This window comes from Manacus vitellinus, unplaced genomic scaffold (genome assembly GCF_001715985.3).
Source record: "Manacus vitellinus isolate BGI_N305 unplaced genomic scaffold, ASM171598v3 scaffold_57_pilon, whole genome shotgun sequence".
Classification (NCBI taxonomy): domain Eukaryota; kingdom Metazoa; phylum Chordata; class Aves; order Passeriformes; family Pipridae; genus Manacus; species Manacus vitellinus.
The window spans coordinates 3,603,047-3,616,776 of NW_021940666.1; the positions used below are offsets into that span (position 1 = coordinate 3,603,047).

A 13,730-nucleotide genomic window follows, 5' to 3' on the forward strand; every position below is an offset into this window, starting at 1 on the left:
TGTATGAGAAAGCAAAACAGATGTGCACAATTCACAGAATTTTTTTTCCCTAAGAGAAGTTCCAACATGAAAAAGTGCCACCTCTCCCACCTGACAGCCCTTGGACAAATTCATCCTGAGTGTGAGTTAATTGATTGTGGTTCACTGCAGTTCAATCAACTGCAATAAAATTAATTGAACCTCTCCAATGAAATGTAGCTTACACAAAATGATTCAAAATAGTAACGGATACTGATTAATGGAGACAATTATTTTTAATAGGACAGAGTGCAAGTAATTGAGTGATGTTTAAATGTTCTGTGTACGGCAGTCTCATGAGGACAGGAGTTACTCACTTTAAATAGCTTTCAGGTAAGATATAAGTAGGCAAAATGCAAAATTTTAGATTAAAATTTTAGTTTAACATAGTTCCACTTTTAAAATCATGGCATAGGTAAGAGATGAACAGCAACTTTTAACCCTGCTGGTTTTTTTGGAGGTCAGCTTGGACCCAAACTTAACCATTCAGTTTTGTACTGAAACAACACTGTTACTTGGCAGTGTTTTTAGTGGAACAAAAGAAGATGTTATCGAGAAGCCATGCTGATATATTATTCTATTGCTAATTTTTCTAGTAAGGCCTGATGATTATTGAATACCCTTAATTAAAGTAAACTGGGGATAAGGCAATTTGATTAAAATGTGTGGTTGTGTTTTCTTATGCTGTGTTGCTGTGCATAAATATGTACATGGTGACTTGGGCAAAATTCACAAGGTGACTCTTGGGGGAAAAAGTCAGGGCTTTTACAATTTATCACCAACATTAGGATCAAATATTCTGCTGCTGTACTTTGTCCCAAACATTTTCCACTGGCTGTGTGTGAGTAACTCTCTCGGATACTAAAAAAATTCGATGATTGAGGACGGGATAGTGCCAGTGAATCTGGGAGGTTATTAGAAGAAAATAAGTTGTGCATGTTTGAGAGAGATCGAACACTGACACGGGTGCAGTGTAAGTTGGATGAAATACAGGAGAACATCTGACCATCTTGATAAGTTGATTTGACTGAAATTAGAACATTAAAAACAATTTTTAAAGGCTTTGAAGGGCTGGACAGATGTTGTGCTCCATTTGGGTTTCTGACAGTAAGTTGTTAAAATACTTTTAACCAAAGCAGGACACTACTCCCACCTGATATGTTTGTAGAATGCAGTGAGAGTAGGGGAAATCATGGCTATTTAGGCTTTTGGCAGTTTGGCACAGTAAAAAAAAGGATAAATATAAACTAAGTCACATTTAAGAGGGAAATTAGTAAAAAATACCACTTCTTTTCAAATGTTCTGGGCCTACAAGGAATAACAGGGACAAGAAATCGAAGAAGTTCCAAGATGGAGCTTGGCTAAATGTTTAGAAACAAATTATGTGATGCAGTTGCCATGACAACCAAGGAGTCTGGAGTTTATGATCTGAGATGTCGCTTCATTCCAATGCTTCTCTCAGAAATAGATGTTCCCAAGTGCAACTGAAGGTTTGTGGTGCTGGTGCTACTCACAGGGATGAAGCGGCTCACGCTGGAGCGCTTCCTAGGTGGCTCTGCTGTCTCCAGATCTACACTGCATTTCAGGAGGCAACAGCTCTGCCACTCCTGGATCTGTTGAAGGAAGAACCTGTGCCTGGCTGGAGCAGCCCTGCAGATCCCAGGTTTCAGCAGGGAGACAGTGCTCCAGCCTGTCCCACTACCCTTGCTGTAGCAAGCACCAGGCAGCAACACCTCCCCTTGCCATCAGAGCTGCAGCAGGAAAGGCACAACATTCCCCCCGTATGCAGACAGGGGGCATGTGGTGACAGGATGGAATACAAAACCTCGAGACACAGTGAATCCACAGGTGTTTTCCTTTAGACATCTTATATCCTGTTTGTATCCACCAATATCTCATTTTATGCAAAGAAATTTGCACCATGGCAGTGCTACAGATGGTTTTGATGCTTGTCCTGTAATTCATATGTGCTTTTTTCCCTGAAAGGTGGTTTGTACTTCCCTATAATAATTCTTCTTTGGAAAAAACCCCATAGAATGACAGAGTTCAGGTGGGAAGTTGCCTCTGATGATCACCTTGTCCAATTCCGTGCTCACTGGCTTCATCTTCTTTCCATCCTCCCACGTATTAAGGCCACCAGTCCAGGTAAATCTATGAGCAAGTGGATTACTATAAAAAAATTACTACTGCAAGATGTCAGCTGGAATTTCCACATCCTTGTATCCCTGGTTCTGTGAAACTTTTCTTTCTTTAATAGTGCCTTTTAGGCACAGAGTCAGAAGGTCAACAGAGTCCACGCAGTCTCTGAAGCATCTTTTACACTTAATTTTACAATTGATTAAATGGGATATAGTCAAATACTAATAGCACTCAGAGATGTCTGTGTTAGAGATCAGAATGAAAACAAACTTTCCATTTCTATTAGAAAGTTTTCAGGAATTTTCCAGAGACTGTTCAAGGCCTGTTTCAGGAATTGTTCAAATGAATAGTTGGAGCCTGGTGGACTGAAGCCATCTGCTTTTGTCTGCTTAAGCTTCTAGGGTATGATGGGAGTAATTGGCTTTGCAGAGATAAATTCATAAATTAATTGCCATTATGGGACTCATTTATATATTATATTATTACTCTCTATTTTAATCTAAGATGCAGGTTAAATTCATGTGCTTTTGAGACAATGAACCTTGATATCAGTTGTGATTAAATGCATTTTTTAAGCACATAAAATACCATTAAACCAAAGCATCTTTTGGCTTTGGACCTTTTTAACTTGCCTCTAAGCTCTATCAGCAGATGTTTTGATTCAGTCCTTTCCTGGAATACTCAGGGAAAAGGATGCTGCCAACAGAATTTGCTAAAATTGGCTTTCACGGAAGCCTTTCTAGGTGGACTGCTTATCTTCATGCTGTCCATGGACTTGTTTCATTCAACATTTAGGATGAATTTAGAAGTTTTAACATAAAGCAAATAATAGGATTTTACACACTAAATATACTTGTCAAGGACAAATCCTGGAAACTCTTCCTGGTTTGTGACAGGCTTAGGCAGTGTCCTGTGTAGGACTTGAGATGCAAAAGTTTAATTTGAGCCCACAAAATTACATGTGGGCAATTTATTTTGCTGGTGCAAATTGTAATTGGGCTTATGTGTGTTAAATATTTACCAAAAATGGTGAATTTTAGAAACTGTGTGGGCAGGGCTTTGTAAATGTGTGTGTAATGGGTTTGGGGTTTTGTTGTGGTTTTTTTCCAAGTAGTTCAGTGGATAAGAAAGAGCTTCTGAGAAGCTTTTTGTGGTAGAATGCGCATTCCCAGCTGTAACCAATGGCCATTCCAAGGGGAATGATGGAGTTTTGTCTACTTAATAAGTGTTAAAAATGACTGACTACCTTTTCCACTGAGAGAATGTTTAGGTAATGGAAGGATTAGGACGATGCATTGAAGAAATTAAGATTTTTTAAAAATTATTAATAGAACAAACTCTCCAAAGGTCTCTTTCTCTTGTAGTGTTTTTTTCTTTTGCACCTTCCTACAGGAAGGCTGCTCTGGTGAATGTGTTCCAGCTCAGGCATCTGCTCTCCTACAATGTGCAGGTTATTTTACTATTTTGCTTTATTGTATTGTATTATATTGTATTGTATTGTATTCTTTTTCAACCCATTGCCTATCTATGCATTTCTGAAAAAAAATCCTTTTATCCAGCCTGCCCCGATACCCACAAAATCTACCCCAGCATCTCATTAACTCGTTCTTTTAAAAAAAAAAATCACATTTTTAAATAATAGCATTTGTTCTTTCTTGTCCTAAATCTGCCTGTGTAAGCAAATAAATGTATTTACACAGCAAATATTTTGTAATCAAATATTTTGTGGTGATGATGGGGTGTGGCAAAAAAATGGGGACCCACCTCATTGTAGCTTCAGTGGGGAATAATTACTATAAAGAATAATACACTTTCATTTTCTTAAGTTGTGGAACTACACATTTATTTGGGGGGTGGAAGTGTAAATTTAATCTTTAGGAAGAAAATTTTCAGATAATCCATGTGTGTTCATGTATCATCTTTTGTAAGGAGGGCTCTCCAGGCAGGGAATATTTCACATATAAAAAAATTTGATTACCTGACTGATATTTTGCTCTTGGAATCCACATCATTATTCTGGAATAAAATTTCGTGATTTGGGGGGTTTTTGGGTTTTAGATGTTGTTGTGACTAAATTCTCAGTAAAATAACATCAGAGCGGTGGACCTGGATGTTACAGACAGAGAGGTTTGTGACTGGCACTTGTCTTTGTCACTGGTTTGCTCCATATTTTTGAATCATCTCTTGAGAAAATGTTGGAGAGAGAACTCTTCATCGTTGGTGTTCAAACCTCTTTGTGTAAGAGGAACTTTGTTGTTGATCACAGTCTCTGGTTTGGAGCTTTAAGCTTCAAAACTTAGCTCAGCTTTAGACAGCTCAGGCTTACAGATTAGGCTATTTTTAAAAGATATTCTGTCTATGAGATCATATTATTTCATAAATTATTTCTCAAATTCTCTCAGAGTAACTTCCATCCCACTGCCCAGTTTTTAACCAAATAGTGATAAAGTATGATCTTCAAAAATACAGAATTCTGAGGCTTTTCCTGAGCATCAGGAATGGATAGAGGAGAGTTATTGAAATTCTTGGCTTGTCCCAAGGGACAGTTTTCCTTGTATTTGGCTTGTTACATGAGCAGTTGCCATTGATGTAGCATAGAACCAGCCCCAGCACATATCTATTTCTTTATCTGTTTCCCTTTATTTATGAAAGACATGGGATAAAAAATTCTGTGCAGGAAAGTTTGGGGGAATAATCGAAGTAAAAGAAGAACTTAAGATTTTGCCATGAAAGATTACAGAAAATATCCTGAAAGATACAGGAAAACAGGGAAAAACACAAATTTGTGCCTACAAACCAACTTTACTATTTGACTGTTTACAGAACTCCCTTCTAAACACTTTGCCTCTAAAAAAAATATAGTTTTTTAGTATTTTGAAGAATGTGACTACATTTCATTAATTCCAAGAACACACATGATTATGAAATTAATAGGCACAGGTGAAATAGATTTTTTTTCTTACAGTTTTTGTTTGGGATTTTGTTTTCTTTTACTGATTTTTTACTTGTTTTAAAGAGATTGTAAAAAAATTACCTCCTTCAGGTAATTTGCGAAGAGTGCAGTGATCATCTCCCCCCTGCCAAAGATTGAGATGGAAGTGGAGAGACAGACTCATCAAATTATTCACACCTGGAAAATCTTTGCTGAATAATATCAAACTAAAACCATCAAAAAACCCCTGCTTGAACTCTGGTTACTCACCACTTACTGACCATTTCTGCAGTCATTTGGCTTCTGTATAAAATACTGAAGAAGGGTAAAATAAATAAATAATGTCTCTGAAATTTAGTTCTTTATAAGCTATTGACAGTTCCAAAGTTATTGCTTTGTAATCATGCTCCAGTTTTACCCCCTGAGGTGCTAAAGAATGAAGATGAGTTTCTGCTCTGCTGGTTTCATGATTCTTTTGTTCTCAAGTATTTCAGCAGACTCCTCAAGTTAAATAACCTTCAGCTCTCCTATCAGTATTTTTATTTTCGCCACGTAAATCTTTTTGGTACCATCTCTTGTAACCAAGCCTTTTAAACAAAGCTGCTATAAACAGTGATTTGGAGGTTCTGTTTCTGAGGCAGCTTTCAGAAATGTGTTGTGTATATATTTGCTCCTGCTCTAAATGTTAAATATCGTTGCACATAGCAATGGGAACAGATGGGATACTGCATAAGCTGTTTATAATTTTACACATTTATCACTTTAAACTAGTGAAGTGTGCATGTGTTTGATTAATATTAACTTTTGGGTTACTTGGAGGACCCTATTTTTTGACAGTATTAGGGATTTTATTGTAATCTTCACTGGCTTCCAAGCTTAAAATTTAATTCCAGCAAAAATAGAGTAGATCCATTCCATAATTCTTAATTACATAATGTTTTATTTTTTTTTTTTTTTTTTTTGCTGCAGAAAAGAATTACCTGGTTGAGGTTTTAACACTGGAAGGAAATGGATAACTGTTTGTCTCAGTATTTTAGACAGATTAAATTTAGATGCCATCAGTCCAGCTAAATAAATATCATATCTTGGAATTAAATACCAGATGCTAAGAAGGTGTAGAATAAAACCAAGCAGCAAGAGTCCTATTTAAATCGATATTCTTTTATACCCTCCACCTCCACAGAATGATAGAACTTTTATATTTGCCTGCTCAACAGGTCTGGATGTTCAGCATGTGTTACACCTACGTCACTGTGTATGAAACCAAAAAAGCATCTCAAAAAGCATCTCAAGCTTATAGACAGCTCATACTTGACAGCTTCTGATTGCAGCATTCTATTAAAAATATGGTTTACCAATACATTATTTCATTAAAATACATTTTGTCTCAGCTAAAGTCTGAAAAAAGGGAAGATTTTCCTTCAATACATGGATGGAAAACCAATTTCAAGTTGGAGTGGGGCTGCTTGTGCTGTTTGATCTCTAAATGGCAATAATATTTAATGAGACATTTTGCTCTAAACTGTAAATTCTTTTAAGAGTGAGATGCCCAGCCTGTCAGAATAAACAGAGGAAGCTAAAAACACTTTGAAAATGACTGTTCATTTTGAAGGCATTGAGTGATCTCAGTGAAATATTACTGAGTCAGTTGATTTTTGGAGAGAGATCAACTTCCCAGCATGTATTTTGGCAGCATCTCTGCTTCCATTCCTCAATATCTTTTGTGTTCAAATAGCTCACTTCAATCTTATATGCTGCCATCCTTCAAATTTCAGAGAACTTCCAGTGACTCCTTATAGCTTGAATGAATAAATAAATTACTTTTATCCAGGCTTATTTACACTTCTATGCCTATGCTTTCTTCTGTGTCTATTAATTAATATTATGGAAAGACTTATTCAGCAAAAAGGATGATGGAGCACTAGGAATTACTGAGAAAATGTAGATATATCTACATTATAAAATATATATTTTGAAGTTGAATGTTGCAGTGCAGTTTGAAGTTGAATTGGCATGACCACAGGGCTTTATGTAGGTCACTCTTCTTTTTCCACTCTTCTTTTGCCCTGGTATGGTCCTGTTGCCTTTGCTTCCAGGACATGAGAAACTTGCAGAAGGAGAATGTTATTTGCTGTATATAAAATATGTAAAGGGGAGGATTTGGTTGAATTTCTTTAGTTGCATATTTCCTGAAAAGATGTCTCTGTTTTTCTGTCATCTCATCAGCTGTCCACTGTTCGTTAAATATGTATTTTTATTAAAAGACAGTAACTAGAAATTCTGTACCTTCCTGCCCTTTCCACCTTCTGTTTTTGAAACTGCTGGAACAAAAAGTTTTCTGCATTTTGATCTGAAAGACTCTTTTCTTTCTCTGCAGGTTAATAATGAGAATGTAGTGAAAGTTGGCCACAGGCAGGTGGTGAACATGATTCGGCAAGGGGGCAATCACCTCGTTCTTAAGGTTGTCACAGTAACCAGGAATCTTGATCCAGATGACACAGCTAGAAAGAAAGGTACATTCTTCTCTTTTCTTGATGGACTCTTTTGGTTTTGCTTCTCAGAAAAGAAAATATAGGCATGAAAATACTGCTTTATAAATTCTGATTTATAGACTTTGTTTTTAAATGCCTTATTCTTGTTTAACTTAGAGTAATTTAATTCTCTTGGCTTATGCATTAATAAGTGACAAAAAGGGTGATATTTTCTCATCCTGCTTGCCATGAAAGTTAATCTTTATGGGGTTTTGTACATGTATATGTTTGAGGATCTTGTAGTAACATTTCTTGCAGTAGTGAGAGAACAAAAGCACAAAGAACAGATGATCTTTTATTAGTTAATAGCAAATGTACTTGGGATGAGAGTATCTCTTGAAATCGTTGAGAACTTTTGCATCTTTTGCAGAAAGAATAACAAAAGTAAGCAATACGTTTAGACTGAAGTTCTGGTAGAAAAAAAAAGTACATTTTAATGAGAAAATTCCTCTACATGAAATTAAAATAGAGGAGTTGTTCCAGCCAGGGAATATCCCTTCACCTCTCATCAACAGACAACACACTAAGATGCTTTTTCTGTCATTTGGCTGATAATGAGAAGACAGCTTCTCCAAGAGAGGTTTGTATGACATTGTGTGCCACAAAGACTTTGGGAAAGAATTGGCTGGGTACAAACAGGATAGGGTTTTTTTCCAAACCCAGGGTTTGTTTGGTTTGTTATTAATTAAATTTAATGGACATTATGGGTTAACCTATATCCTAAGATTGGGCTACTCTCTTAAGAATTTCAGTGTGTTCCTCACATGAAAAAACCACCACTTAAACTTCACTAAAAAAAAAAAATAGAAAAAAGGAAACAAAAATGGATTTTACCTATTTCCTTCACCTCAGATGCCCCTCAGTTTGCTCAGGTGACAGCTATGCTGGGAATTCATTAGGCCCCCATAATTATCATTAAGCAGGAAAGATTGCTGCTGCTAACTAGTGTTTAGTACAGCAGTAACACATTTTTAAAAATTCTAGTTCCTCCCACCAGTTCCTTGAATTATCACTGTCAGACACCTGGGTCTTCAACACAAGAGGGGGTGAGGAGCTGGAAGCCCAGGGCTCCCTCCTAGTCCATGACTAAAACTTTCTGTCTACACTGGGAATGTTCTTCACATCTACTGCTTATCAAAAAAATAATAATAAAAAAGAACCAAATAAAATTAAACCCACCTTGGGAGTGGGAGGGAAAGGCCATGTTTATGTCATGTCCAAACATGGTCCTGCATTATTTTTGGCTTGTTGGAATTACTATTCACACATTTTAAACAAACCTTTAATCTCTGCCTTTTGGGATTTTTCATATTGGCCTTAAATGTAGTGACAATGCTTTAAACCTAAAGAGAGTAGATTTAGACTACATGTCAGGGAGAAATTCTTTATTGGGAGGATGGTGAGCCTCTGGCACAAGTTTCACAGAGAAACTGTGGCTGCCCTGTCCCTGGAAGTGTCAAGGTCATATTGGATGGGGCTTAGAGCAACCTGGTCTAGTGGAAGGTGTCCCTGCCCATGGCAGGGGGTGGAAGAAGATAAGTTGTAAGGTTCCTTCCAACCCAAACCATTCAGTGAAATAAAAGTGCTGTTGTCTACAACCCAAAGGGAAGTTGCTTCTATAAAAACAAATCCAGTTCTTTGTCATCTTGTAATTCCTAGTGATAATGCATCATTTACCAACCACTTCCCCCTTTGAATCTTGTCCCTTTTTGATGGCAATTTGTAGCCTTGCTTGTTTCCTGGCAATTGCCTTTGTACCTTTGGAATTGTGTGGAAGGACTTTGTTGCCATCAGTCAGATGTCAGATACCCAACCTCATTTAATTCTTACCCTCAAACTGCTTTGCCACCTCTTTTCAAAATGCTATAGGCATTTTGTATTGACCAAAACACTTGAGAATCCTTAATTTTTCCTGGTGTCTCAGGGCCAGGGATGTTGACTGGAAGTCTCCGTTTTCTTTTTGGATGTTAAGCTCCTTTCTGACCACTAGAAACATTTGTTCTCAGGATTCTAAAGCACATGCTGGATTTTAGTTCCTGTGCTAGATGACCGTCTTGATATTTTAAGATCTTCTTTATTCTGAGGATCATCTGTTTCCCCTAGACTCACCATAACTATTCAGATCAGTTTGAATCTTCCTATATTTCTCAGATTGAACAGTTTCTTCACAAATTAAATTAATCTGGCAGAGATTGGCTGCTATCCAGGAGGTTTTTAGCCTTAGAAGAGGCACAACTGCTGTGAGGCCCTTCATCTAGGAAGCCTTTTTCCTGCTAGAAAATAGAAGGGCACAGTTATTTAGCTTTAAGTGTTTCTATGTATCCTGTGTTACATAAAAGCTTGCGGATGTGTCAAACAGCCTACGCTAAAACCAGAAACAGTAGAGAAATTCAGTAAAGGAAAAGCATCTCAGGGCTTTTTCCTCCGCATGTATGTATTTATTCTTACCTTATTTCATGTAGCTTATTCTTTTTAAATTGAGGTGAAATTGTGGATGTAAATGTAGGGTTTGAAGGTGTTTCCTTACACTGTGTATTTTTCTATTTAATGCAAAGCCCCACCACCTCCTAAGCGAGCTCCAACCACTGCACTGACCCTGCGGTCTAAGTCAATGACCTCAGAGCTTGAAGAGCTTGGTAAGAAAGTGTTTTTTGGCAAGCATGGCTTAGTAGAAATGTAAATATGTATAGATAGATAGATAGATAGATGTATATGTGTTAAATTGATTAAAGGGAGCTGCACTGTGTACAGTGTGTAGAACAGAAAAGGTTTTAAGAATGCTGCATCTCTGGAGAGTTCAAATTGTGCATGACTCGCATGAATTATTTTTGTTTAAACTTGTGCCTTTACTGCTACGCAGGAGAATGTTGATACATTTTGTGCATCATCAGAGTCTGGCACATCTACACACAAAAAATAATGCCGTGTCGTATTTTGTTAGCTTTGCTTTCTGAGTTTGCAGTTCATCTAATATTGTTTTATTTTAAATTTCTGTGGCCTCTCATTAGTGGATAAAGGTAAGCTGCCAGAAGCTGTTGTTAAAAGCTGACAGTGTTAAAGCAGCTTCAACTTCAACTTGTTTCATTAAGCTGATCTGAAAAAAGTGCATATTATGATATCACTTTGACTCCTGTGCATGATATAAACTTAATTCCTCTCTATTGATAATAAAAAATATTGAGCATTCAGTCTTTTATTTGCTAATTTTAAGAAATGTGACTGTAGATTCCTTTGCTTAATCATCCAATCCTACATATGCATAATTCTTTGGAAATTTTTAATTTTCTAGAAATGAGGAAGGTATTTTCTTCCTGGTTTTAGCCGGTTAGGTCATTAAAAAGTAGAATTTCTGCAGCTAGACTAAGAAATATGTTATGAATAAATCATATACACACAGAGAAAAACCCAGTGCATATTTCTATATGGCTATAACAGTAAAACAGTGTGTTTAACAAGTGATAATTGGGTATAAAAACAAACCACATCCCTCATTGCAGAGTAATAGATGATAATAAATCATACAATAAAACCATTTTTTCCATTTAATTCTACATTGATTTAAATATTTACATTTTATAATCTTTCTTTTTTCTGGTATGGATTCATATGAAGGCCAACTGGAAGGAATCAAAGCCTTGTGGCCACTTTTTTTCCCCTGAAAGTCAGTGTTTTCTGGGGCAGATGGACCCCATCCATCTTTAAGGGAGTCAAGTCACACAGGTCCAGTGGGAGGTCTTGCCAACAGAGGGGGGCTGAAGTGAGCACTGTCTTCTCTATGGTGTAACAACCAAGTGAAAACCAAAATTGAACAGTCTGATTATTTAGCTCTAACAGATCTCAGAAAATTTGATTTTTCTGGGTCAGGAAGTTTAGGAGCTTAGCTAAAGGTATCAACACTTTGTGAATGCTCTGTCATTTTTCTTCTGTGTTTAAAATGTAAAATATTCTTTCTGGAGCCACTTTTTGGGTCTGGGTGCTTTTTTTTGCTATAAGGTTGTAAAACTTTGCTTTTTTGGCCCTTCATTATCCTCTTCTGCAAATTGCTTTCAAATATAGGATACTCTTCTATTTCTCTTTTCAATCTTCCATAGGGGATACTGTTCTCAAAGCAGAGAGAGGTAGCACTCTTTCCTGGGGTAGAACAACCTGTTAATAGTAACATCCCCCTGCAGTGAGGACCATCTAATTTAGCTTCCTCACCCCCAGTTCATGTTGTAGCACTTGACCTGCTGTTTGTTCTCCCCAACTGGCAGAAAACACCACAACTCATTTAACAAGCAGCCATGGGACACATCTCAATATTTAAGCACATTTCCCATTCATATCTTTATCCAGACAGGGCAAATATTACAGTGGCAAGAGTTTGCTATTCTGAAGAATAGCCCTGCACCATGTTCCAGGAGTTTATGTCCCCTAGTAAAGCTATAGGAATGGCATAAATTTGTTTTCTTCCTAAATAAGGCTGTAAATGGCACTTGCGTGACACTCTGAACCCTTGCCAACGTAGCAAACAATATAACTACTGTTATAAATAAAATCTGTGGTCAACCTATTTTCATATTTGCCCTGTAAAAGGGTTCTTATCAGAAGGAACAAGAATTGCTAAATTGCACAACTGAACAAGCTTCCCAAATGAAAATGTTCTCCCTATCATCAGTTTAAAGTTGTCTTCTGACATGAACCACAGATTGTATGTGTGTATTTATCTCTAATTTATATATCTCTATATGTATATGTGTATATATTGGACATCTGTGAGAACTATGAGAACACCCACATTTTTATATCCGTTAAACTAATGAATAAGCATTTATTTCATAACATGTATATGCAAACTAAATAGGAAAGATCTATAAATGAACTCTGTGGATGTTCTCATCAATATATATGTGTAATCCTTTTTTCTGAACTGGAGAAGCTCATGGTCTCAATAACGTCTCATGACAAAGAATTCCATGGGCTAATTATGTGCTGTGTACAAATGTATTTCCTTTTTATTGGTTTTAAATGTGATGCTTTTAATTTTATTGAATGTCCCTTGTTATGTAATAGAAAGAAAAGTAGAAATTCCCCACTTGTTTTCCCTTAGAGTACATAGTTTTGTAATGTCTCCTAGTTGAGCTAAACAACTTTTTTTTTTTAATTATACATCTTGTAGTCATTACAGTTACTTCTTTTGCCTGGCTCTGAACGCTACTTACAGTTTTATTGATGTGTTTTTAGCTATCCTGTTCTTCATAACACTGAGCAGACCATCTCAGTTGTTCTCTTTTAAACTAATTGATCCCAAAGATAGCAAATAACTTGTGCTCATGATTCCTTTCCCCTTCAACCTGCAAAGATTTGAAAATACCCTATTGTCATAGTTTGAAAGCCCTGGTGTCAATAAGTTGCCCCAATTACTGTTTTGAAAAAAAATTCAGAAAAAAAAATTAACTGTACATGTGTCCCTAATACCTGCAGAGGAGAAATTTCTTAATACAAACCCTGATAAACATCTTGGCAAAAGCAGATTTTGTCTACTGTGTTTTGATAGATACATGTTTAGTGGAGGGGAGCAGGGAGAGACTGACATCTCAGATGGAAGAATAATGTTTATGCTTAAAATGACAGACAAGGATTTAGCATATAAAAAATTACCTTCAGAATTGATTCACAGTTCATTCCCTTTCTATTTCCAAGCTTCAGTACGGAAGAAGAAGGGTAAGGGGAAGCATTTTGTCTCTTGTTTAACCTGTTTCTCACCTTTCCATAGTGAAGGATAATAACATAATGTAAATGTTGGCATATGGTCCAGTTTATTTTATGGTGTCAAATGTACATTAATTATTATATATGTTTTTTAGTTATTTAGTTAATAAATTGCAAACACGCTAAGAACTCAAACAGAAGACCACATTTGAAAATACTCCCCACATTTCTTCCTTTTGTCTCCTTTCCTTCATCTTGCCTTTTTTCCTTCTCTGTATCCAACTCTTTTCCAAACCCTTCCATCTCATCTCCTCACAGTTACTGTGCTCACTGGCAGCCACGGAGAGGTAGTGGCCAGTAACATCCTCAGTGTAGTCCTACATTAGTGGTTCTGCTTGTCTTTTTTAGTGGCCACACAT

At 36.7% G+C, this 13,730-nt stretch overlaps 1 protein-coding gene across 3 annotated transcripts in view; it reads left to right on the top strand.

Moving 5' to 3' along the window:
- SHANK2 (SH3 and multiple ankyrin repeat domains 2) overlaps positions 1-13,730 on the top strand; it is a 324,279-nt gene that overhangs the window by 274,572 nt on the left and 35,977 nt on the right. For 2 of the 3 annotated variants that reach the window (XM_018081844.2, XM_018081842.1), the window contains 4 exons: positions 7,467-7,602; positions 10,176-10,256; positions 10,629-10,637; positions 13,303-13,323. In XM_018081844.2, coding sequence (XP_017937333.1) covers positions 7,467-7,602; positions 10,176-10,256; positions 10,629-10,637; positions 13,303-13,323 — 247 coding nt within the window. The remainder of the gene's footprint in view (positions 1-7,466; positions 7,603-10,175; positions 10,257-10,628; positions 10,638-13,302; positions 13,324-13,730) is intronic. The other variant, XM_018081843.1, reaches the window with a different exon arrangement.